The sequence below is a fragment of the Eublepharis macularius genome, chromosome 12, assembly GCF_028583425.1.
Source record: "Eublepharis macularius isolate TG4126 chromosome 12, MPM_Emac_v1.0, whole genome shotgun sequence".
Lineage (NCBI taxonomy): Eukaryota > Metazoa > Chordata > Lepidosauria > Squamata > Eublepharidae > Eublepharis > Eublepharis macularius.
Window position 1 is genome coordinate 36,270,651 of NC_072801.1, and position 27,338 is coordinate 36,297,988.

General features: G+C 42.2%; 1 protein-coding gene across 1 annotated transcript in view; it reads right to left on the reverse strand.

Moving 5' to 3' along the window:
• The window catches only part of STAC2 (SH3 and cysteine rich domain 2), a 47,705-nt gene that overhangs the window by 6,097 nt on the left and 14,270 nt on the right, over positions 1–27,338 (reverse strand). The window contains exons 2-8 of the mRNA XM_054994872.1: positions 11,528–11,819; positions 10,140–10,237; positions 9,535–9,628; positions 8,118–8,233; positions 6,674–6,746; positions 6,385–6,446; positions 572–669 (exon numbers count right to left, since the gene is read on the reverse strand). Of these exons, the coding sequence (XP_054850847.1) occupies positions 572–669; positions 6,385–6,446; positions 6,674–6,746; positions 8,118–8,233; positions 9,535–9,628; positions 10,140–10,237; positions 11,528–11,819 (833 nt within the window). The remainder of the gene's footprint in view (positions 1–571; positions 670–6,384; positions 6,447–6,673; positions 6,747–8,117; positions 8,234–9,534; positions 9,629–10,139; positions 10,238–11,527; positions 11,820–27,338) is intronic.

A 27,338-nucleotide genomic window follows, 5' to 3' on the forward strand; every position in this document is an offset into this window, starting at 1 on the left:
ACTTAGCTTTTATATATCACTTCCTCCTTCCTAAGGACTCAAACCACTTTACACATATTATTTTGGTAATCTGTACAACAACCCTGGAAGGTTGGCTGGTATTCATTACTGTTGGAATACTGCAGATAGGTATGGGGCAGGCCCATGGCAGAGAGCTAGTGGCTCCTCTAAGGTCATTCAAAAAGTGCTCTAGGCTGAGTTCATATATGCTGCAGGAACTTGGCGTCTTAGAGCATGTAATTTGAACTATGCAGGAGTAGACTGGGAAGTGAAAATGGTCCTGGTGCAAGTCCGGCTAAGTAACTCGTGCGGTGCTACATGCCAGAGCTGCAGGGCCATTCAGCGGGGCTGATCCTGGACATTTCAGGAGGAGACAGTTGGTGCCCTGACATCAACGGCCACTGCCAATGAGGGGTCTGAGCCAAGCAGCCCCTGAGGCTTGACTCTGCTAGCTCCTGGCTACCAGCAGCTCTCTAAAGCAGTGGCCCACCAGGAAACTTCCTTGTAAGTTTAATTGTTAATCTCCCCCTGGAAGCACAGACCGGCAAGATGGGAAGAGAGAAACACTTACTTCAGGGGTAGATCATTGTTCTCCTGAGGCAGAAACTTGTAGAGAGCGACGTAGGAGTACATGGGGGCGATCTCCTTGCGAGTAGAGCCCCGAGCTGCCTGTGGCAGGACAGAAAAACTGCTGTCAGTTCCAGGCATTAGTCAGTTTTGCACCCAAGGGTACCAACTTTTTGACCAGCTCCTTGTTCTTGTGCACTTAAAGGCAGCTGATTGACTGGTATCTCCATGCTGTGGAAAATTTCACCCGCTCATGTCTGCAGGTCAGGCTGCTGCTAAAGGTTTAGGAGTGGGAAAGGGTGTGTGTTCATTGTCAGTCAGCAACATTATTTGTACTTGAAGCAAACAATAAAAATGATGCCTCTCTCCACACCTGTTCCCCCCACTCCCACCCACCCCCAGTCCCAGCTGCGCTCAAACATCACAAACAAACCCCACCTTCTTTTTGACAAGCCTTTTTTATCCTTGGACCTGTTCATTTCCTCCTTCTGTTCACAAATGAGGCCAAGCCTGTAGATTTCCTTGTTTAAAAGAAACCACAGTTTGTTGTTACATCTGTATTTAGGTTCCTTTAACAATTTGCCCCCTCCACCCCAGTTTTCAGACAAGAAATAAATAAACAGAAGTTTGTTTGTGATGTCTGGATACAGTAGGGAGGCAGGGGAATAGCAAACCCTCAGAAATCTTTTGCCAGAAGTAAAGTTAAACAGGAGCCCAGTAGCATTTTAAAGATTAACAAAATTGATGCCAGCATAAGTGTTTATGAGTCAGAGCTCACTTCATCAGTTGTGCAAACTGTTCATGCATAGCAATTACTTATAATTAAAGTTACAAGCAGCAGAAGGGCAGAAGTGGGAAGAAGTTACAAAGAGAGGCCAGTGCGGAACAATAACTAATCAAAGGAAAAAACAATCTATTCAAGAATGGCAGAGACCAGTCTTGATTGTTGAAGATGGGCAGAGTGGGGTTAACATGAAATCATCTCTAATCCAGGGAAGACTGCTGTTTAATTTTGCTGCAACGGAATAGCGCAGCCGCCTCCCGAAATTACTACGTTGCCTGAAGTTGCAATTTCCCGCAGCTTCTCAGAAAAGCCAAGCCTGTTCTGTAACTACATATACAAACAAGATAGGGATGCCAGGCCCCCCCTACCCTGCTGGTGGGAGGACGGGGGACCTGGGGCTTACCTCGTCAGTGTTCCTTGCACCTACGTGATGACATCATTTCCGGAAAATGACATCATGGTGTAAGCGTGGGAGCGCATGCGCACTTCTCAGCAGGCCGATTTGGGCCTCAAACAGGACCAATTGGGCCCGTTGGGAGCAAAAATCCGCCCACTGAGAAGTGCAGGAGCACTCTCAGAGGCAGCGCAGTGATGTCACTCCCGGGGGGGACATAGGAGTGCACCCGGGATGACCTTCTCCCACCTTTCCTCCCCCGCCAGCCAGGTTAGTAGAGGCAGGGGGCAGAGGGTGGGAGCTGGGGATCCCCCGCCCACAGCAGGGGAAGGGCATCCCTAAAACAAGTCCATGCCGCAAAATACACAGATTTTTTTTTTTAAAAAACAGCTCTTTACAAATGTATTTTCTTTACAATAATGTAGTAGTAATTGAATTGTGCTTCCCACCATTAACTTTTCCTGGCCTGTAAATGTTTTCATAGGTAGCAGTTCTTCAGGATCTGAAAAATTGATATAGGGGTTCCTCTGGGGAAAAGTCCTGACCTGGATAGCCCAGGCAAGCCCAGTCTCATCGGATCTCGGAAGCTAAGCAGGGTCAGCCTAAGTTAGTAATTGGATGGGAGACCAACTGTAAAGAGCAAGGTTGCAGAGGCAGGCAATGGCAAACCACCTCTGTTAGTCTCTTGCCTTGAAAGCCTCAGTAGGGGTTGCTGTAAGTCATCTATGACTTGATGGCACTTTCTACTACCACCATGGGGAAAAAAGCTGTAATTCAATGCCTTCTGCCTTTGTAACCCTCTCTTCAGTTTGGTATGTCTAACCTGAGACAGTTGTGTTACCTTAGGGCGAAGCTACAAGTGATGAATGACACTTGAACGGCAAGTGTATTTCTCCCTGTTCACTTGCGCTCCACTCAATCCACTTGCTGTTCAAGTGTCATTCGTCACTTGTAGCTTGGCCCTTAGACGTTTGTTTGCTTGCACTGTTTTCCAGTTCTCCAGGATCACCTCAGTGGATCATTTTGTTTATCAGAAAACCTTTGCTGTTTGATTGAATTGTTAGCACAATTTTTTAAAATAAACATTCGTGGGTCAATTCTGAGTGAATTTCCTTTATGTGGGCGAATACACAATTCATTCATTAAATAAAAATATGCAGGCTTGTGCCAAACTAAAAAGCAAACAAATTAGGAAAACAACGAAGTATTTTCACATGAATATGTTTTCCTGTGGCATGGGGTGCTGAACTGCAGCATTTTCTGTGAACTTCTTTTTTAATTTAAAAAAAGATTATAATAAAAGGAAAAGGAAAGGAAAAAAGGATTATATAACATAGTTGCATAAAACAAAAATAGTTATATATATAACAGAATATATAAGCCACAAAGTATTTCTCTCCACCATCCTCCTCATCAAATATTTCTTTAAAAATGCTTCCTGTGAGATACCATAATACTTACTTATATTAAAATACACTTATATTCAAGATTTTATATTCAACATTTTGAGTTACAGATTTAATAACTGACCCATTTACTGATAATTGTTCTTAGTTATTCTTGTTTTCAGCTACGTAATCAAAGAAAGCTTTTCATTTTTCCTGAAATTCTAAGATTGGCCTGTTGTGTATATAAGATGTTAAATTTGCTGCTGGTGCATATATGTATAGCTTATTTGTCCATTCTGTCAGATCTGGACAGGATTCTGCTTTCCATTTTACTGCATATACTATATTCTTGCCACTGTTGTCAGATATTTAAATAGTTTGCTGTGTATTTTTATGATATTACTTGGTAAGATATTTAATATCATATTTTTAGGGTTCAATGTGAAGCGATACTTTTATATCTTTTTAATTTCTTCGTGTATTTCTATCTAATATTTCCACAATTTCTTGTATGGACACCACATGTGGTAGAATGTTGTATCCCTATTTTGACATTTCCAGCACTTTCCACTATAATTCTTATTGGTTTTTGCAATGTCCTTGGGAGTAATATGAGAGCCCTACGGCGCAGAGTGGTAAGCTGCAGTACTGCAGCCCAAGTTCTGCTCACGATCTGAGTTCGATCCCGGCGGAAGCCGGGTTCAGGTAGATGGCTCAAGGTTGACTTAGCCTTCCATCCTTCCGAGGTTGGTAAAACGAATACCCAGTTTCCTGGGGGTAAAGTATAGATGACTGGGGAAGGCAATGGCAAACCACACTGTAACAAAAAGTTTGCCAAGAAAACGTTGTGATGCGACATCCCCCCATGGGTCAGTAATGACTCGGTACTTGCACACGGGACTACCTTTCCCTTTCCCTTAGGAGTAATATACCATCTGAAGAACATTTTATACCAATTCTCCCTTAATATTTGACATTCAATAAATTTAATTTCTTTAGACCATAAATTTTCCTACATATATTTTCTCTGAAGTTTTGCATCCATTTTATCATATTTTTTACTTGTTCTGATTCTGTGGCATCTTGCAGTAAATTTTTTTATATTTTTCCTATGATGTGTTTTTAATCTCCAGTGATTAGTTTTTTGAACACTGTTTTCTCTCTTATAATAATATCATAATAAGCATCAATTGGGGATGTCAATGGCAAAATTGGTGGACTTAATATATTTCTGCATTGGAACATGTTCTTAGTAGTCCATCCCTCAAAATATGACTGTCATCTTGCCTTTGAATAATTTAACAATGTCTTAATCCATAAATGTTTATGAATTCCTTCCTTCTTTGGTATCAATTATCTCCAATTTTATATTTCTTCTGTTTCAATTTATAATCCAAACTAACAAAGCTGCTTGACAGTACAATTTAATATTTGGTACCATTAACCCAGCTTGTTTTTTTCATCTTGTAATATTTTAAATCTTATTCTTGGTTTTTTCCCATTCTATAAAAAATCATTTATTCTTTTCTGCCATCTTTTTAAGTACTTCTCATCTATATGGATTAGTAACATTTGAAATAGAAAGTTCACTTTTAGTAATATATTCATTTTAACAGCAGAGATTCTTCCTAGCCATTCAATTTTTCTCAAACTTTTGATAGTTATCTTTATATAAGTTATCATTTTGTTCCATTACATTTATTCCCAATTATATTTGACTGGTTTTCTGGTGAGAACACAGTCTGTTATTCTTTCCATCTCTTCTTGTTCTGGCTCCCGCGAATAACATTATTTTGGTGATCTTTTTGTTCAATTTATATCCAGAATATTGTCCAAATCTTGATATTTGCACCATTACATATTTCAAAAAAATATTTGGTTTTACTACTGATATTACAACATCTTCCGCATAGCTTTTTATTTTGTATTCTTTACCCTCTTTTATTCCAACAATTCTTTTACCATGCCTGATTGTCACAGTCAATATTTCCAATGCCATAATAAACAAATAGTGGGGATATCGGACACCCCTGTAGAGTTCCTTTTACTATTTCAATTTTCTGTTATGGAGCTGTTTACTAAAATCCTGACTTGCTGATCAGTATAAATGCTCTGCATCCAATTTAAAAATTCGGTCCCACAATTCAGATTTTGAAATACTTTCATCAAAAATGTCCAAGACACATTATCAACAGCTTTCTCTGCATTCAAAAACGTAAATGCCCTCTTTTCTTCTTGAATACTCAATTGCATTTAGGAGATATCTGATGTTATCTTTCATATATCTCTTTGGAACAAATCCTGTTTGATTTTCATGAATCACATCTGGAATACATTTTCTTAATCTCTCTCCCAGTATTGTAAAAATTTTATAGTCCATATTCAATAATAAAATTGGTCTATATGATTGTGATAGTAATAGATCATTCTCTTCTTTATATATTAAAGTTAAATTTGCTTCTTGCCATGTTGGTGGTATATACTTTCTGTCATTACTCTTTGTAAAGATACTGCTAATATATCTTTAAAACATTTATAATATGTTGCTTTATTTATTTGTAAATTTTTTGATGGCATGGTTGATCTCATGTATATTTATCACTTGATTCAAGATTCTTCTATGTTCAGATGTAAATTCTTTAATTGGTATGTCAGATAAATATTTCTCCATCTCTGCTTCATCTATAGAATCTTCCTTATAAAGCTTTGAAAAGAATTTTTTATTTGGTCCTTCATTTCTTGTTCTGCATAAACGACTTGATTTCCTTTCCTAATTCTGGGCATCCTTCTTTTTTTCTGTCTCTTTTCTTAAGCAATATGCTAAATATCTTCCAGGTTTTTTCGCAACTTCAAAATGCCTTTGTTTTAAATATTTCACTGTTTTTTGTGCTTCTTCTACTTCTACCATGAACTTCTTTACAATACAGTATAAAGGAATAATAAGGAGATTGCAGAAACACAACACACACAGCAAACAATACTTTTGTGAAGAAGCTCAGAGAAAAATGGCTGCATTGCAGCACTCAAATGGTGGGGAAACCTCTGTGTGAAAGACCCCTTTATCTCTAAAATGGTTTATTTAGAGGCCCAGCAAGTACGCTTTAGGCACAATGGCGGGTGTGGGTGTGGTGGATACTACTGTTTTACAGAACGTACCAATTTTCATATTAGCATTGTGGAACAGGGAAAGGGCCAAAGCACAACAGAGAACTGAAAGAGGGTATCTGTGTGAAGCAGTTATGTTTCTCTACCTGCTGCCCTGGGCTCTTTTCCTCCGATGTGGTGCCCTCGCTGTCTGCTGGCATGGCGAAAACTGAAACAAACAAACCAAGATAGGATGTCAGGCTTTTGGAGTGTGCACAAAAACACCTGAAGGCTTCTCTGTGTACAGTTTCCTAGGGGTGCCTGTCTTCATAGGTACCTTCCCCTTCACCCCCTCTTTGGTAAGGATATGCTACAGGATGCAAGGAATATGGGCATAGGAGGGTGGAGCTGCCAGTCCAAGGCAGACCCCACAAACAGAATGGCAGCCTTGCTTACCATTATCAGTCTGATTTTCCTCAGTCATCTGCCCGCCCACTTCTGTGTCCTCAGTCACATCATCTTTCTCATTCTAGGAGAAAAGGAATACCACACATAAAAGGGAGAAAGGCTATGCAGGACTTCCACATTCATATCTGTGATCTTACTACGAGCCTTAGTGGTAGAAACTTCCATATACTGAGTCAGACCATTAGACATTCTAGCTCTTTTTTGACTGGTTGCTGTTTTCTACCCTGGACTCCGGGGTCCCTGGAGAGAAACGTATTAGTCAGCTCTACCACCTGAGCTTGTTTAGGGGGAGATACCAGAAATAGTATTCTGCATGCAAAATACTTTTGAACTGTGGATTTAATGGTTTTAGGAGGACCCCTTTCCTTCATCATTAATGTCAGGTGCTCTGGGAACTACAGTTCCCAGAATGCACTGGGGGAAAGATATGGAAGAATAAAGATGGAGGTAAGTGAGGGGAAGCTCATCCACTTGGGACCCTGCCTGCTGAGCCACGGTGTCTGCAGCCTTGGTCTTGTGCCCCAAAGTCTACTCAAAAGCCACCACTCAGCATGTGTAAATACAGCATCAGGAACTGTCCAACTTGCCCAAACCGTGTAGGTAGGGTTGCCAGCTCCAAGTTGGGAAGTTCCTGGAGATTCAGCCCTGGCACAACAACGTCACTTCTGGAAGTGACATCATCATACTAGGCTGCACAGGGGAAGGGGAGGATCTTGCAGCCAGTTTTGGCTTTTAAATTTTTTTTACTGCCCCCTCCTCAGATCAGGGAGTGGAGAGGCAGAGGCACTATGGGCCTGGCCTGCTAGCAGCGCTGGCCCCTGGGCCAAGTCCACTCCCTCCTGTTCCGCTGCAGTGAGTGGGCCAGCTTCCTCAGCACTTAGTCACTCCCTCCCCTTCTTCGCCTTTCCTTTCCCTTCCTCTTCTCCTTCCTCCCCAGGTGTCCTGTATTTTGAGTACAATTCCCCTGGACAGTCCCACAAAATAGTGGACTGTCCAGGTGAAAACTGGACACCTGGCAAAACAATGTGTTTTAGTCGTTTCCTGTGCAAATCATAAGTGGGACTGAGGTTTTCTTTACAGGCACAAGACATCAGATAATGGGCTGTATCCAGCCAGTCCACTTATCTAAGTGTGGAGCCGTTCTCCAGTGGAAGAGGCTCTTCCTTCAGTGGAAATGGCCCACTTGACACAGCAGAGGGATAAGGTATGACCTCGGATGGATTGTTTTCATGATTTCAGGCTGGCCTCCAGCTGGGTGTGGCCATTTGACCATACGCTGTTCTTTTCCTAGCAGCCCTCCCACTTTTCCAGTTGTATTCCTCCTCCCCCAGTCCTGTTCTGCATGCTGTCTAGAGGACTCCAACCCTGGCGTTTCTGCATCAGAGACCTATTCAGGCTTTTAGAATGCTTTTTCCACATTGAGGGACCATACCAGACTCCTGGTGGGGGATTCAGAGGTGCTGCTGAAACTAGAACGATTGAAGTGGGCCAGCGATGTTCCATAGCGCAAGGTCTCGTAAATAGGATCCACTTTTCCACTGGGACCTGCTGGAAAAGGGAAGAGTGCCTCAGAGATCAATCTTCATGCATTGAAAAGTGGGGGGGCAATGCGATTTGTTTATCTGTGCCTCAGGACAGATTATAGTCAAATATCTGCAGAGCACAAGTTTGTAAGAGACAAAGCTCCAGGTCTCAGTCTTACCTGTAAGTTAGAACCACGGATTTAGATCCTTTTTGATCCACTTTCTCACATTTTAGATATATGGGAACTTTTTATTTTTTAATTTACTTCTTTTATACCTTACCGTCCCCCCTCCCCAATGGGAACCCATACATCATTTTCCTCTCCTCCATTTTGTCTTCACAAAATCTCTATGAGGTAGGCTGGACTAAGAGTGTGTGACTGGCCAGGTTCATCCAGCAAGCTTCCATGGCAGAGAGGGGAATCGAACCCAGGTCACCCATACCCTAGTCCAACATTCTAGCAACTACACCCCATTAGTTGCAGATGGCTTCTGACTGGCAAGAGACAACATTCTGTACATGCTCAAAGGGTCTCTGAAAGGCATTCCATTTACTGTTTCAGTATTCCAGGGCTAAGACCTAACTCTGAAGAATAGTTTTGGCTCAGATGAAACCTCATTAATTACCCCATCGATTTTAACAACAGTGTTGGCTGAAAGTGTGCTCATGGATTAAGGAAGAAGAAATCCACGAGTCAGACTGTTATCTCCCACTTCCAAATTGCACTCATGACAGTTGGAGTCTAAGCTATCCCTTTGCTAGGGTTGCCAAAAGGCATGGAGATAAATGTCCTGCCCCTTTTGCAGAGACTTAATGCGTGGAAATGGGCAGCTGAAGCGTTTCATGGTATTCGGGTATTTTAAAAACAACAACAACCCGGGACATTGTCTCCCAGGCCAGCGGCTACCCGACTTTTTGCTATATGTAACTGGAATGATCTACTACTCAAAATACCAGCCCTTGGGAAGACGCCCACAATGGAAGACAGCCGCACACACATTTCCTGCTGACGGGAGCCTCGGAAGCCGTGAATCAAAAATGTCCACCCTCTTTCCTGAGCTGAACAGCAAATATTAGACAGGCCTACTTGTTGTATTTTTATCCTCTCTTTTCTCCAGAGAACTCATGCCAGCAGGGATGTTATCCTCACAACACTCCTGTGAGCTCGGTCTGGCTGCGAGAGAGCAAATGGGCCCAGGTCAGCCAGTGTGCTTCACTGCCAAGTTGGGCTTTGAACCCCACTTCTAATCTGACACTCGAAGCCCTACCCTGCACTGGCTCTCAATTCCTGCTCCCCCTCCAAGAACGAACTCTTTCAGTCTCACCTGCTGGGGGAGACTCCTTGATAGTCCCTGGCTGTTGATGTGGCTCATGTACCAGCATCGGGGAGCTGAGATTGCGCCGGAAGGAGGTTGCCTGCTGAGGAACAGAGATGAGAGAAACGTGATGAACTGCCTCGTCTGGCTGAAGGGGCTAAGCAATACAGAAAGACTGGCATTGGGGACTTTTCTCCCAACAATTACCAAAACCCAGTCTCTCTTGCACATATAACACCTTGACACAATAGCAAGTTATTGTGAACACTGGACAAAGGGGCTTGCAGATTTCTGAATGTTTGTCACCTCAAGGAATTTCTGGTTTCCACTGCCCCCTGAGTTCAATTTGCAGAACTTCCCAAGATTGGGCTCCCTATGCCAGTAAACAATTTGCTCTTCCTAAATGTGAGAGAGAGCGCTAAGGAAAGCTAACTCACATGAATTGGCTCCAAGCAATGCAAAACTTGTGACACCAGGTCTACGCTAGGCAGCACAAAGACAACGGCACGTCCCCTGCCCTGGAAGGGGGGTTGCTAGGCAACACAGTAGCGGTGGTTCTCTCTATCCCTTTCTGAAGGATACTAAAGCAGGCATACATTTACTCAGTTGCTTACTGTTTTGCCTGAACACTGCTGATGCGAAACTTCTTCTGAACACCACAAGTGCACGCTGACTTTGCACGTCTTGCACCGCAGGCCTTGCTTCGAATTTCCTGTGAATTCAAACACACACAATCTCTTATAACAGTCAAGGAGTGTGGGTGGGTGGGGAGGAGAAAGGTTCTACAAGGAACAAGTGGAATAAACCAAAGTAACTGAAAGAAAGACCTGGTAGAAAGAATCAGAGTAGGGTTATGTTATCAACAGAGAGAATGCTTTTCTCCCAAGCAGCTAGAAATTCCAGGGATGGCTTCATATAGTGTCCGTTTCCTTGGGAAGAAAGATGACTAAAGGTTTGGGATTTTATGTAGAATCTGATTCATTTACAAAATTACATTGATTATGAAGCAGCAGGCAAGCCCTGAGCAAAATTTTCCAGTGTCTTTGTCTCTGCCTGCTTTTGAGGGTTCCATGCTCCTGGAAACAGGAAAAGTCGGCATTCACCATGGAGCCCTTAAAAACAAATGGAGAGACCCCCTTTCCCACACCACTGCTCTTAGAAGCTGTTTGATAATGGTTTGATAGCATTGGTAGGGGAGCCAGTTCTGCAGTGTGGCTGGTAATGCTCCTGGCAAAATATTATGAAGTTGGAGGGCTGGATGAAAAGCTCCAGGAGGCCAGCCAGAGAGAACCCTTAAAGGAGCATAAGTTCTGCCCAGAGCAAACTGCATAGTCTTTGAATTCTACCCGATCTGTGGCTCCTTCTTGTTAACCAGCTACACAACTCAAGATCTGGGTCCACTTCACTGGCAACTTTCCACCTGCCAAACTGTTTCCTTCCAACCCCCAGCTTAAACAAGTGTGTGTGTAGCAACAGCTATATATTATTGGATACTGCACTATCTTTGCAACTGGTTTGCCTGTATGGATGGGACAATCCAGTTGCAAACTAGTGCTATTGTACAAGGACAGCACAACAGCCAAGGGTGTAAAGATACAGCTCTGTGCATGTTAGTAGCTTTGTCACCATTTTTAAAAAAATCAATGCTCAGGAATACATTAAAGATAAGGGAAAAAACTGTTTTTCACAGCATGTGAAATTCAAGGGCATCTCCATATGTTGATGGCAGTGGCCCGAAAAGAAAGATGACTTGGTTTCAGGGCTGAGCAGAATATTTGAATTTTGGATCTGCAAAAATGTTCTTTTGGCGCTGAAAATTGCACATTTTGTGTCTTGTTGCACATTTTTAAGAGCCTCAGTGTGGGTGGATATGTGTGGGTGAATCCAGAACTGGGATGCATGAGCCAAGAGAAGTTGGTGTGTGTGTGTGTGTGTGCGCGTGAGAGAGAGAGCGACAGAGACAGACAGACAGACGGACAGATCAACCCCACATGTGGCTTACCTACAATGTTCTGATGGCAGAGTTCACACGGGCTGTGTTTCTTGAAGACGTGTTCCTGGAAGCTGTGCGTTTTCATGGGCTTGAGGGGTGCCAGGAGTCTGGGAGTTGCCCTTGGAGAATGGTCCACCTCCGTGGGAGCTGGTGGTGGGGATGGGGGTGGTACAGAATCTGGGGGGCTGAGCAGGACATCAGAAGGGAGTTTGAACTCACTGTTGGAGCGCAGGAAAAAATTCTCAACACTTTTGCTCCTCAGGATGGTTTTGAGCGAGAGTGAGCGCTTGAAACGCTGTAGCTAGTGGGAAAAAGATGGGGGGGGGGAATAGGAGGATCCATATCCAGGAGCAAAATATGAAGCACAAACTTTTAATGTCTTTATTTAAAACATATTTTAGCCACTTGTCTATCTTGTCGAAACTTAAGGCAGCTTACAACTTTGCCAGACTTCTCCATGGGGTTACAGAAGCTTTGGGTTGTGATAAAAACATTAATATCTTATATCACTTTCTGTAAGTGTTCAAAATGCAACACTTACAATAGTTCACGAGTGCTTTTTTGATGTTCAAAAGTCTGCTACCCCCTCTGCAATCCTTACAACATCTCTATGAGGTAGGCCAGTGTGTTTGATCTCCATGATACAGATGAAAGACGGAGATAATGGCTGAATGCCCCCATTTGTGGCTGGTATGAGATCTGAACAATTTATGTTTCTAGTCATGAACAAACAAGCAACTAGTTGTCTGATGGGTCTGCTAACCTCCAGATGGAAACTGGAGCACTCCCATAATTACAACTGATCTCCAGACTACAGAGATCCATTCCCTTGGAGGAAATAGGAGCTTTGGGGGGGGGGGAAATCACATCCCTGCTGTGCTCCCTCCCTCCCTACCCCAACCTCTGCCTTCTTCAGGCTCTGCCTCCAAATCACCAAGAATTTCCCAAACAGAAGTTTGCAATCCAGGTTAGAGGTCCTATGAAAATCTCTCAACAACAGCCCTAATTTACGCTAGAGGTGTACAATTTCTAGCAATTTTGAAAATAATTGTACAAAGAAGTTTTCCAATCTATTTTTGTGGGGGAGAAGAATGAAATTTTGGGCAAAAACAAAATATATGAAATTCTTATCAAATCTAAACATTCTACTGCCTTGAAAACAGAAAGGTGTATCATTTGTAACTCAATTAGAATATAACATAATATATATAAATTTGGGCATACATGTGGAATTTAAAACTATGAATGTATGTGTTTTCTAGAACCAAAATTGCATATGCACCCAATGTGTGTGTGAGAGAGAGAGAGAGAGAGAGATATGGAAACTGCTGCACCCTATGCTACCTTAGCCCAGGTATCTTAGCTTTTGCCATCTGTGAGGTAGGAAAAATTAAATTGAAAACGGAAGAATTTTGGAGTAATTCAAAGGAGTATGATTTGAGCAGAAACAGTCCCATATAGACACAATAGCACTTGCAGTATATTTGGATACAGAGATAGGCCCCGCTTCCACACGTCCTTAATGGGACAGCCTAACAACAGTACTCTGGCAATGACTCATTGCACACGTTATTGTTTCCCATGCACAAGCACATTGTGACAATTCCATTTTTAAGCATTTTTTAAAAAACTGTTTTGGTTTGTGTTTATTTTTGATGCAGGCATTCTGCGTGATTATCCTACCATATCAATGCGTGCAGAGGGATTTTTGCACTTCAGAAGAGCCCTCTCACAAATCTCCAACCCCTCCTCTTGTTATTACCCCTCCTTTAAACATCATGCATGTGTCTAGCTTGCATGCACGTTCATATAATTCCCCCCCCCCATTAAAATTTTTTTTTAATGGTTGTCGCACTATTATGATATCTACATATGCAAAGGGAATCATATTGCAGTGCTTTCGACATTGGATCACTCAGCAATCAAAATATCAGTCTAGGAACAACATTGAGAATGGAATGCCATTTCTAATTTTACTTTAAATTTGGAATTGCACATTGGAATACTGTTCACATATTTATTAAACAGTGGTGCCTTTAAAACTTTGAACAGGAAATTAACGGTAGAGAATGATACTACACTTGCGCAGGTTCTACAGAAGCTGAAAGACAGGACAACGGTATAGCGCAATCCCGCATGCGCTCAAGAAAAGAAAAGTTGGGCAGGAATGTGCCAACATCATTTGTGACAAGGCTCAGATAAAGAACATGTTTTCTGTTTTGGGTCCTTTTCTCAACAAACACCCACAAAACACGCATGAGGACGATGTGTGTGCAAGGTGAGTTCTTTTTTTTTTTTAAAAAAATTTTTTTATTGGGTTAGAACATTTTTATTTTTACATTACAATCAATTTTCCCCTAATTTTTCGTTTCTAACCCCCTCCCTTTCCCCCCCTTTTGTTGACTTCCAACAGCTTTCCCACCCTCTGTCCCTTTTCCCTTACTTCTATTAAGTTCCTCTGTCTAAAACAGATATACATTCTCCATTATATTAAGCAGTACATCTATAACTCCTTTACTTATTATACACCCAAGTTATACGTCTTTAGATAAACAATTTATCCCATTTTCCAGTTTTGAATATTTCTATATTAACCTATATATCATAAACCATAAAAATTTCCCACATTTAAATCAAACAATTTGATTTGTTCTCTATGTATTACTCATTTCAACTTTTTATGGTAATTCTATATAACTCCTCGCATAATCAATCAATTTAACTCTTCTGTACATTCAATTTGGTGCATATAAATCTTATCAAAGAAAGAAAATATTGTTAGTTACTCAATCCTCATGTTTAAACCTTGTCATTAATTATTCTCTATCAATGTTCTATCAGTTAACCTATACATATCTATATATATATCAATCTATTAATCTAACTGCTTATAAATTCACATTTCTCTTCCTCCCCCGGTAAAGTCACCCCTCTCTTTTGTACTTTTATTATACTTCAGTAGTTCTCAAACTGCCACAGTTTTCCTCCCACCTCCCATTTCTTCTCCAAATATTGTTTCAGCTTCTCCCAGTCTGTGTTAAACTGCCCTGAGTCCAGATCTCTCAGTTTTCTTGTCATCTTGTCCATTTCAGCCATATACAGCAATTTGTAGATCCAATCTTCAATAGTTGGCACTTCTTGTACTTTCCATTTCTGCGCATACAAAAGTCTAGCTGCTGCAGTCATATAAAAAATCAACGTCCTATGATGGGCTGGAATTCCCTCCATTCCCAAGTTTAGCAGCAGGAGTTCTGGGTTCTTATTTATTTGAAACTGTAGAATTTCACTCATTTCTCTTATTATTTCCCCCCAGAACTGCCTAGCTACCTCACACGACCACCACATATGATAGAGGGAGCCCTCATGTTTCTTACATTTCCAGCATTTATTAGAAGTATTCAAGTTCCCTAGCGCAATCTTCTTTGGTGTCATGTACCAACGATAGATCATTTTGAAAATGTTCTCTTTAATATTGATACATGTCGTTATCTTCATTGTAGTTTTCCACAAGTATTCCCATGCCTCCATTGTTATTTCTTTATTGAAATTTATAGCCCATTTCACCATCTGTGTTTTAACTATCTCATCCTCAGTATACCATTTCAACAGTACTTGGTATACCTTGGATATTCTTTTCTTGTCTTCTTTAAGAAGGGTCTGCTCTAGTTCCGAGTTCTCTGTTCGTATGCCCCCTCTTGCAGAGTCCGAATTGTATAAATCTCTAATCTGTCTGTACTGGAACCAATCGTAATTAGGTGATAGTTCCTCTTGCGTCTTTATTCTACGTTTAGATACTTCAATTTTAGTTATTTCTTTGTATGTTAAACATTGTTGCTCGTTATCAACAGCTCTCGGATCTATCACCTCGTATGGAACCACCCACAAGGGGGTTCCTTCTTGTAAGTAAATTCTGTACTTCTTCCAGATTGTATATAAACTTCTCCTTACAAAATGATGTAGGAACATCAAGTTGACCTTTACTTTGTCGTGCCATAGGTATGCGTGCCATCCAAAAAATTTTTTATATCCCTCTAGGGCTAATAGTTTCTTATTCTTTAATGTCATCCACTCTTTTAGCCAAACTAGGCAGATTGCATCGTGGTAAAGTCTCAGATTGGGCAGTTGCATTCCGCCTCTCTCCTTTGCATCTTGTAAAACTTTTACTTTCACTCGAGGTTTCTTGCCTGCCCAAACAAAATCTGATATTTTCCTCTGCCATTTTTCAAATTGTTTAGAGTCTCTGATGATTGGTATTGTCTGTAACAGAAACATTACTCTTGGTAACACATTCATCTTAACTGCTGCAATCCTGCCCAGCCATGACAGGTTCAATCTATTCCATTTAATCAAGTCTCTCTCTATCTGAGTCCATAATTTTTCATAATTATTCTTGAATAAATCTATATTTTTTGCAGTCAGCTCAACTCCCAAGTATTTCACCTTACTAGTTACTTCACAGTCCGTTGTTTCCATTAACAATTGTTGTTTCTGCTTAGTCATGTTTTTGCATAATATCTTTGACTTCTTTTTGTTAATGAAGAAACCTGCCAAGTCTCCAAACTCCTTGATCTTGTCTATCACTTTTGGCATGTTCTCCAGTGGGTCTTCTACGATTAACATTATGTCGTCTGCAAATGCTCTGACCTTATATGAATAGTCCTTTATTTTTATTCCTCGTATTTCCTCATCTTGTCGGATTTGTATCATCAGAATCTCCAATACTAAAATGAACAACAATGGAGATAACGGGCAACCTTGTCTTGTTCCTTTACTAATCATCAATTTCTTGGTCAGTTCATCATTCACTACAATTGCTGCAGTCTGGTCTCTATAAATTTCCTTAATTGCTCTGACGAATCTTTCTCCCAATTGTAGCTTTTCCATAGTGGCAAACATAAAGTCCCAGTTTAAATTGTCAAACGCTTTTTCAGCGTCTACAAAGAAGAAACCAACCTCTTTGTCACAACGCTTGTCATAGTATTCAATAGCATTGATCACTGTCCTTAAATTGTCTCTTATTTGTCTGTCTGGCAAAAAGCCTGCTTGTTCCTCCTCTATGACTTCCGAGAGCCACCCCTTCAATCTCTCCGCCAATATCTTCGCAAAAATTTTATAGTCATTGTTAAGTAGTGATATAGGTCTGTAATTTTTCACGTTGGTCAGGTCTTGGCCCTCTTTTGGGATCAATGATATATTCGCTTCACTCCAAGTATCTGGAATCCTTTGATCCCTAAAAACTCCATTCATCACCTCTTTTAGGAATGGTGCCAGTTCATTGGCCATTGTCTTATAAAATTTAGCCGTAAGTCCATCTGGCCCTGGCGCCTTTCCTAGATTTGCGGATTGTATTGCCTTGCTTATTTCCTCGTCAGTTACTTCACTGTTCAGCTTATTTCTCCAAGCTTCCGAGATTTCTGGAAGTTTGGTTTTCTCCAGATATGATGCTATTGATTCTTTGTTTACTTCTTTTTTATTATACAGTTTAGCATAGAATTTATAAAAGGCTCTACTAATGGTAGTCTGCTCCAAGTACGTTTTATCTTCTTCACAGATTTTATTTATTATTTTCTTTTCCCTTTTCTTCTTCAATTGCCATGCCAAATATTTCCCAGGTTTATTAGCACCCTCAAACGCTTTTTGATTCAGTCTTTTAAGGTTCCACTCCAATTCTTTATTACTCATTGCTGTTAGCTGTTCTTGAAGAATTTTGATTTCCTGGTATATTTTCTTTTTCCCTGGTCTCTTTTTTAACTGTGCTTCTTTGGCTTTTATTTTCTCCTCAATCTCTTGTCTTTTCTCCTCTTTCTTTTTTCTTGCTCTGCCATTTAAGTCCATTAGTATGCCCCTTACAACCGCCTTGTACGCATCCCAAACTTTATTGGTTGGTACTTCTTTATTCACGTTGTATTGTATAAAAAACTTAGTCTCTCTTCTTAATGTTTCCATATTCTCACTTTCCTGTAACAAGTCCTCATTTATTCTCCAGGCTTTCCTTTTTCTCCTTTTTCCAAATTTCCACATAATTGGGTTATGATCTGAGCCTACCATCGGCATTATTTCTACCTCCTTAGTCCATAACGCTAAGTCCTTTGAGGCCCAGATCATATCAATTCTTGATAATGTAAGATGCCTTGCAGAATAAAAAGTAAACTGTCTGGTTTTAGGATATTCTCTCCTCCATACGTCTTCGAGAGTCTCTTGTTGAATCAACTCAAAAAAAGGCTTTGGCAATAATCCTCTTTTCTTTTGTACTTTTGTAGTCTTTTTGTCTAGTTCCAAATCTGTCACTCCATTGAAATCTCCAGCAAGAATTATCTGGTCATATACAAAATCGTCTAAATGCTTCCTTAAGTCCTCAAAGAAGCTTTCCTTTGCACCGTTAGGTGCATAAAGTCCGACTACCAACACTCTCTTTAAGTTCCAATTACATTCCACTGCTACGAATCTAGCTTCCACATCTCTCATAACAAATTTTGGCTGCAGCTCCTCTTTTATATACAACACCACTCCTCTTTTTTTCTTGTTGGAAGCCGCTACAAATTCTTTGCCCAGTTTTCCAGATTTTAAATATTTTACATCCTGTTTTCTAATATGGGTCTCCTGCAAACAAACAATATCACATTTTTGTTTTAGTAGCCAATGAAAAATATTTTTTCTCTTATTCGGTGAGTTTAGTCCATTTACATTCCAAGATAATACTTTACATTCCATATTCATGGTTTTGTTGGTAAGTCTTTTTCATTGTCCTTAATAAATCTCTCCATCTCACGCTCAGATCTGATACGCTTTTTTGCCCCTCCAAACTCAAAGGACACTCCTTCCGGTAACTCCCATCTGTACCTAATGTTCATGTCCTTCAAAGTCTGAATTAACACTCTATATTTTTTCCTGTCCAGTAACACTGATCTGGGCAATTCCTTCATTATGATAATCGTCTTGCCATCGATCTCCAATGGGTCTTGAAATTGTTTTGTCACAATCATCTCTTTCATATTTCTAGTTGTAAACTGCACGATCACATCCCTTGGTAGTTTCCTCTGGGTTGCAATTCTCGAGTTCACACGATACGCCACATCTAGGATAGCCACAATTTCCTCCTCCTCCTTCCCCAGGTATTCAGCCAACACCTCAGTCATCTGTTCTTGCGCTGACTTCCCTTCAACTTCTGGCAGACCACGAAAACGAAGCTGCTTCTCCATGTGTTTAGTTTCTGCAACTGACATCCTCCCCTTTACCGATCTCATCTCTGTTTGTTGCGTTTCTATTAAATTCTCCATCGCGTCTTCTACTGTTTTGACTCTCTGTTTCGTTCCTTGTAATTCACTGCTAATCGTTTCCACGCCTTTTTTCACTTCTGACAGCTCCGACTTTACTGTCTGTGTAACTTCTTTGACCTCTTTAATAAGCTCCAATTTCGTGTCCTTAAGTTCTTTCATCATGTCTATAAGTTTTTTGTCCAAATTTTCTATTGCCGATTGCCACTCTTTTTTCGACATCGTGGGGCTTGCTCTAGCTCGCTCCCACGAATCTCCTCTCTTCCTCAACTCCGTGGCGTATAATTGAACGTTTTCCTTTTTTTTTTCAAATGTCCCAATCTTTGCCAAAATTAATTTTTTATATCCAAAATGTCGGGCGTCTTTTCTCTATGGTTTCTCTATGTTATTATAATCCAAGATGGCCTACTTCCTCTTCCGCTGAAGCCACGACCCTTCCACTTTCAAAAATGGCGATTCCCCACTTCCTGTCCCTTGGCAAGGGCCGCTTCCCTCCAGCCACTCTATTGTTGTTACGCACTTCCTGTCTCCCGTCTTCCCACAGCAGGTCTCGCGATGGTGTCTTTTTCCCACAGCTCCAAAACCACAGGTATTCAAAACAATAGTCCGATTTTTGTAATAACTTCTTTAAACTTAGTCTCTTTTAAAATACAACTCCTGCCGAGTCTTCACCTCCTTTTCACTAGTCTGTTGCAGTTTAAAAATCTAATTTCTTTCCTCTCTGTTTTTGTCAATCTGTCCCGTTTCAAGAGATAGCGATCTTTACCTTCTCTTCAACTTTCTCGGGTTGTAATCGCTGTTTCGATCTTAAATTCTCCTCTCGACTTCCCTCCCCGATCGAAGCTTGGGTATGTAGGTCTTATGCCAGCCGAATTGGCCCCAAGATTGCCGCAGAGATTATAGCCGACCCGTCGCAAGGTGGGACCTCAAGGATCGGGGGGGGAGACTCCTTGTGTAGAGCCCCCCCTCGTCCGAGATCTAGCTCACCCTAGGGTCTTGAGCGTTCTTTGCCTGCTCCCCGCCTGAGAGCAGTCGGCCGCGGGTTATTTTCACCCCTCCGGCCGGTTAAAACGGCAATCCGGTCAGCTCCGCAAATGGAGCTGCGTTAGACCTCCATGAATCCCAAACCGGAAGTCTGTGCAAGGTGAGTTCTTGAAGCGGATCGAGATGACGCAGCTCTGGGACTGGGAAACCCCCCCAAAATTAGAACATGTGGAAAGCAGCCTTAAATTCTTGTAATGTTAAAAACAGGGAATGCTTCTGTAATATAGTATCACACACATTATAGTGTATTAACTGTGGATAAAATTAGGCACATTAAAACTGTAAATGTGTCCTTGAAAATATGCTGTATATCTCTACTGTACACTCTGTTCAGTGTCTAACGCTCAGTGTGGCCAAGTGTATTTATACTTAAATCTGGAAATTGGATCTTTCTAGAAGTCTGAGAAAAGCCCCAAGTTTGCAGAACAACCTGAAACCTAAAAAAAAAAAGCCAAAAATAAACATAGCTGAAGATGGAAGGACAGATGAAAGGTCGGGTTGGTGGGTGGGTGGGAAGGAAAAATGGAAGCAAGGAAAGGTGAGGATATGGGGGTTGCCAGGAGGAGGGAAAGAGGAAATGCTGCGGGGAAGGGGATACAGGGGAAATGCTGTGGGGAGGGGGCTAGGATCCCCCACTCCCAGCCTCCGCCCCAGCACCTCTCTCCTGGCCAGTGGAGGGGAAAGGTGTGGAGAATGGACCCAGATGCCCCACAGCGCACTCCAGAGCATTTCTGGAGGGGGCCCCAGATTTTGATTAAATCAGGTCCACATGGGGGCCTTTACTTCCTTGACATCATTCCCGGGGCGACAAGGAAGTGCTCCGGATGCGCATGCCCCATCAACCCCCCTCTCCCCTGGTTTGGGCCTTGGGGACAGGGAGGTTGGTGGTAACCCTAGAATAACGTGCCCTTCACAAGTTCTTGAGGGCTCACCATGCAAGTGGATCCAACCCGGTGGCCAGCACTAGGCAACTTAGCCCAACTTTTTCCCGGAAGAGACTGCTAGGGCTGGGGACTGGGAAAGAGAGAAAAGTGAAAGCATGGGAGATAAAGGTAGGTAGGTTGGTGGATGGGAAGGAGACAAGGGGGCAGGAAAAGGGAAGAGGCTTTGGGGGCTTCCAGCAAAAGGAAAGAGGAAATGGTGTTGGAATGAGGTGCCTCCCACAAATCCTTGCAGGTCCCTCACTTGTCATTATCTAATGCTACAGACAGTCTTACATAAAATTCTTCATATGAAACATTTTGGATTAGTACAATCTTGCCTTGAAAAGCCTTTTGGTTATCCCCAAAGAGAAAATATTTACTTGAATTTTGTTCAGTGCTCTCCCTCCCCAAATTGAAAAATGTCCTTGGGAAAGAAAGGCTCGCTCCTATTTTTTGTTTGTTTGTGTATCTACGTGACCACAACTTACTGCTTTCGACTTCCCTGTTGCCAGAATTTAAAGTGAAAAACCTAGCCATAGACGTGGATGGTTAATGTTTTAAAAGAGCCCCGAGCCAACGTAACAGCCAGAAGGGAGGACTAAGCTGGGATGTGTAGTGGACAGGATGCAATCTTCTCCCCGCACCTTATCTTTACTACAGGTTGAAAAACATACAGATTTTATTTTATTTATTTATTTATTTCAAATTTGTACTCCGCCCACCCCACGAGCGGGCTCAGATCTGGGCCAAATACCCAAACTAGATGCAGAAGGGAAGATATGCAAAGTATCTTAAAAAACAACAACACAGTTGTGGGAGGGGAAGCAACAGGCAGGGAAGGGGGAGATGCTTAACCTTTCCCCGTCCATGGGTCATTTGTCTGCTAAAAGCTGCCCACGGGAGAAAAGATCTGTGGAACGGCACCTAATGGGGAAAGAATGATGAGAAAGTCACATTGCCTGGCAGACTCTTTCAATCTGCCTTGCTGCAGTGATTACAAAGAAAGGAAAATGCAGGCAAGAGGAACTCGCCACCACCAGCACAGTTTATGAGCCTGGAAGAAGAGGCCAACTCAGTTCAACAGCAATCGATCGCTTATTGCTCTGGGCAGGAATAACAACACAGATGTTGCGATGAGTGGGGCCAGCTCTGGCTTGCTCACAAGTAGCCTCAGGCTTCATTCTCTACTTTTCTTCTTCTCTTGCTAGCAAGATTACCCAGCAGTCTATTCAACATATGGCAAATGCTAGTGTTTTCAAGCCAGCCAAAGGGAACTTGGGAGGGAGCTGCCAACCTCCTGGTGGGGCCTGGAGATTACAACAGATCGCCACACTACAGAGATCAGCTCCCCTGGGGAAAATGAATGCGTTGGAGGGTGAAATCTATGGCATTATAGATTCCCTTCCCTAAACCCTGCCCAGGCTCCACTTCCAAATCTCCAGGAATTTTCCAGTCTGGAGTTAGCAACCCATCAGTATTCCTGCCAAATGGTAGGGAGAGAGGATTGCTAAAGAACACAAGAAGCCATTTTCAGCACCCACTGCATAGTTAGTCTTGGGGAGAATGTGGATAATGATTGCTCTTTAAAACAGCAAATGAACATCCAGTCACTCAGCTAAAAAAATAGCAAATGCTAAGAATTTAGCCTTGGAGCAGCTTAAATCCAACACCTGAAACTCAATCCAAATACAGCCAGCAAAGTGTAGGAGCCCAAAGACCGAGATGTGAGCCAGGAAGCAGCAGGTTAATCTCAGCCATTAACTCACAGAGGTAAGTAAGCAAGGAGGGGTTGTGGCCCAGTGGTAAAGGACCTGCTTTACCTGCAGAAGGCCCTGGGCTCAGTTTCTCCAGCACCTCCAGTTAAAAGTATCAAGTGAGGCAAAAGGCTTCCGCTTGAGATCCTGCTTCTAAAATAAAGTGGCTTTTGTATGTACACCTTGCCCCCTCTCCCATCCATTTGCACAGTAGGGGTGATAATAATATTGGCTTGCCTTACAGGGCTGTAGTGAGGATTACTGATATAATATACTAGAAACAGATCCCATTGCGAAAATCAATACAATGGGCTCTAGCAGTGGGGTCTTGGGAGAGCTGCACCAGCACGGTTCTCCCAAGGCCCACACTGCACCTCCCCACTGGCTCCGCAGCCTGTCAGAGGCCTGCCACGCTGACAACTCAGCTTTTATCTTGGTGCAGGCACACCTGCAGGCCCCTCAGTGCGCCTGCCCCAGGATAAAAGGTGAGTCGTCGCCAATACGCCTCACCTTTTATGCAGTAAGATATGAAGCATGTTGAACACTCAATATACATTTTAAATGGTTATTAGAAAGATCTGAGGAACAGTATACATGAGGAAGGTTTATACCATCAGACAGAGAATAGGAACAAGTTGTTTTTAAATACTTCAAAAATATTTGTGTGTCAATTTATTTCAAAGAGAAGTTTCACCAACAATATCAGTCTAAGCTACTTGTTCTGAAATCTGTAGCAAAAATGGCTTTAGTCAGGCACTTTCAAGACACAGCAGAGGCAGTAGCCTGGGGATGCTTGGAGCCTAGATATGGATACTAGGAAACCTTCCTTTCTTAGGCTTAAGTAATATACTTAAGTAATATATCAAGGATGATGGGCTACCATCGAGTACTAAGGACAGGACATGCCCCCCTGATAACTGAGACTCTTCCTCCAGCTTTGGCAGTGCAGTATGCATCAGATAGCATCCACCCTATAGGAAAGTGCATTTCGGGTAAGTTTGGTGGTTAAAAAGAGACAGTCAGTTGAACACATGGAGTTGCCTTATGCGAAGACAGATCCTTGATCTATCAAGGTCAGCATTGTCTATTCTGATCAGCAGCAGCTCTCTTTGGTCTCAAGTAGAGGTCTTTTACATCACCTAATCCTTTTTAATTGAAGGTGCCAGGGATTGAATTTGGGAGTGTTTACATGCAAAGCAGATGCTGTTGAGCTACAATACCACCCCTGAGTTGGCAGCTGCAGCTGGCTTAGATTTCCTTGGGTTCTCTTTGAAGACTTAATGCAAGATTAGTAGCTATGCTGTCTGCTTGTAAGTGTGTGTGTATTTGCTTCCACTATATGCTGCTTATATATTTGTCAACTAAGTTAGTATTTCAAAGGCATCCTTCATCTGTAGTGGTCTTTCACCAAAACTAGATTAAACCTAGTAGCATTTCCCTGTAGCTTCCCACAGGTTAGGGGAGAGCTTAAGATGGAATCAGTGCTATCACCACAAACTACAACTACACTTCTAAATCTGAAAACAATTTGTGATCTTTATTGCTGTCAGTATTTTTTGAGACAGGCCAGCATTAGCTTTATTTGTGAGTGGAGGCCAAAAAGAATAATTTATCCCTGGTTGGAAAAGGAATTTAGAGCAGGGATAGGACTTGAATCCTAGTCTATCATTTCTTCCACTTCACTTGAAGATGCTGGTTAATATTGATCATCCAACAATGACATTTTTTTCTTTTAAAAGAAATAGATCAAAATGGATGAAGTTAGCCAGTTATAAGCTGAAAGGAGCAGGAATGGAAGCTCTAAGAAAATCCTAAAATTAAACAGGAGTTTAATCTGGGGCATTTATAGGGACATGAAGTGGCTGGATTCATAGAAAGCCAAAGTAGCTGAGAGATGCTCCTGGCCACAAGGATTATGCCCCAAAGCCAGGATGATGCCTGCTGCGGTAGGGATGTCTCAAGGGGAATGCTCCATTGCCAGCTGGCCACCTGCTGTCTTTTCAGCTCAAAGCCATCCCAGGGTCTGACAGATGGAGAGAGCTCCACATGGTATATTAAAAGAGGAAATACTCAGCAGTGCACAGAGAATAGAATAGGATTCTGGAAGAGAACTTCAGTGGCATGATACCACACCTCTGTCCTTCAATAGCTCCAGGTGCTCTGCTGCCCTACACAAAAATTAACTCTCCTCCATTCTTGATGCAAGTTAAGGAGGAAATGATGCATTTCCTTTCCAAGAGTTTGTGCCACCTGCATCCCCTTCCTTCTCTTCCACACACACATAGCAAAGGGAAGGGTGTTCACTGGATAGGCTCTGAGAGTTCTCAGTTTATATCTTTATCCTTCCCTGAAGCATGCTTAAGACTTTTGTTGCCAACCTCCAGGTGGGGTAGTAGTACTAAACAGACCAAAGTCCCCATAATACACTCAATCAATCCTAATATATAATTTTTAATATAATTTTTATAATATAGCGTTAAAGTGGTCGTGCATAAATATCAGTGATTAAATAACAATGAAAGTATAACAACAGCCACTGGCATTCGTTAATATCAGTTTATACCGGAAGTAATTGATACAATTCTAAAGGCAATTGAAATTAATCATATATATACAAACACTCATTGACTGACAAATTTCAAGCACATTAACAATTTGCAATAAATACACCAATAAATACAAGAATAAATAACCCAATAAATAATGACATACAAAGTTATAAGGTACAATTTTACAAAAACAAATATCTTTTTTCAAAGACTACATTTTACTGCAACTCATTATTATTGGGTGAAGTGGTGGTAACATGTAGTGGGAATATTCCTCCTTCGTAATATATTATTGTCTCTGTCCAAAATTCCTCCTATGACTGTATCTCTCCACTGAGGAAGGTGTATCGTTCTATTCCACTTTACAGATGCCGACCACCTCTAACCACTCTACTTCAACCCAAAAACGTGGGGGTGATCCAATCCGTCCCGACAGGATGCTAGCTACTCACTTTGGAAATATTTGGGTAGAGCTGCCACAGCACTTTTCTTGCTGTTTGCAAATAGCAAGAAGAATGCTGCTTTCAAGCTTCCCACCACCTTTTTTACCCAATGAGAGGGGGGAGGAGGGAAACACACACACACACACGGTGAATGGGTGTCTCCTAGAATCTATGGTACAATCTGCCCTCTAAAGGTTTTATTTCCTGCAGGAGAACTGATTTCTGAAGATCAGTTGTAATTCCAGGAGAAATCCAAGCTCCACCTCACAGTTGGCACTGCAGGAGCAGTGATGCCTCTTTCAAACTATCTTCCTTGATCTCAGCTTGGATTAGGTATAACTTGCTCTAATAAAGGCTTACACATACACCCTTTGAACTCCATGATCAGGTCCTGCTGTCTGACCCTGGATGGCTGTAAGGAGGAGAGGACAATCGGCACATGCTCAGAGTCGTCCCAATTTTTATTACTCCATTGCATATTCCAGAGGTGAGGCCTGTCTTTCAAAACTGATTCTGAGAGTGTAGGCATATAGCACTGATGGTGTACAAAAGCACCCTGTGCTACTAACTTTACAGTATGCACCAGGTGAGTCCCACTGGTAGAGAGCGACTGATATAAAATGTCGACATCTCTGTTTTCAGGAGCAGCACAAGGCTGCGGAAAATTTTCCAGTGCAGTACCAACTGAAGCAGTTACCCCAATGACTATATTTTGGGTAAAGAGTCATTATTCCCCACGCAGAGCATGGAGAATACAGAGAATGACAAAAAAGTACAAGGTGAAAGAGAAGCAGCAGGAAGAGTGTGTATGGCTGCATACATCACAGGAGCTGGCTTTTTGCTGCATCAGTAGGGGACCCAGCTGGTTCGCCAGGCTCAGCTTAAAAGCCTTCAGCCCCAGTGATGAGTTACAGCCACTGGAGCGAGCAAGCGAGTGAGAGCAAGAGAGACTGTGTGTGTGTGTGTGTGAGAGAGAGAGAGAGAGCGCCTTCCACCCTCCAGACCTGCCTGGCTAATGGAAGCCGCAACATCTCTCAAGGTCTCTGGGGGATCCGGCTGGTTTGCTCAGCGTGTGTGGGGTGGGGGTTTGCAAAGGAAGGCTGGGAGCCACTCCAGGCCTGACAGAATTCTGACGCTTGCCCATGCAAGGGCCTGAAAAGCTCCCAGCCTGTTAATGGACCAGACTGTCTAATACCACTACATCTATTGTTTAGTTCCAGCAGCTTGCCAGGTGCTGCTCAAAGCATAACGATGCAAGCCCCAGCCAAAGCACTTGAGAGCTTATTTGGTAGGCAAGACAAAGTTAAAGAGAGCAGTTAGGAGTGTAAAAAGCCAGTGTGGTGTAGCAATTACAATTTTGCACTAGAATCTGGGAGGCCCAGGTTTGAATCCCCATGCTGCCATGGAAGCTTGCTGGGTGACCTTGAAGGTCACACACTCTCAGCCTAACCTACCTCACAGGGGTTTTGTGAGGATAAAAAGGAGGAGGAGAGGAGACTATTGTGACGTGTTTTGGGTCCCTGCTGAGGAGAAAAGTGGGGTAGAAATGAATTATGTAAGTTGCAAGAGGATTGAGGGAGGGCTAGTCCACGATGGAGGCAAGGGGGAAAGAGGCCTGCCTCCCGGGCAGTGCACCTTGAGAAGTTTGCCACACACAGCCCATGAGTGATGGATGGATCTCTCTGCCCCAAGATGTGATAGCAGCCATTGGTGCAGAAAGGGTCCCTTAAATCCTTGGAGAACGGATCTATCAAGAGCCATTGCTGGCCAGGATCACTGAATGGTAGCTACCACTTAATAGTTATTGAAAGGGGCCCTGCATAGGCAGCCCAA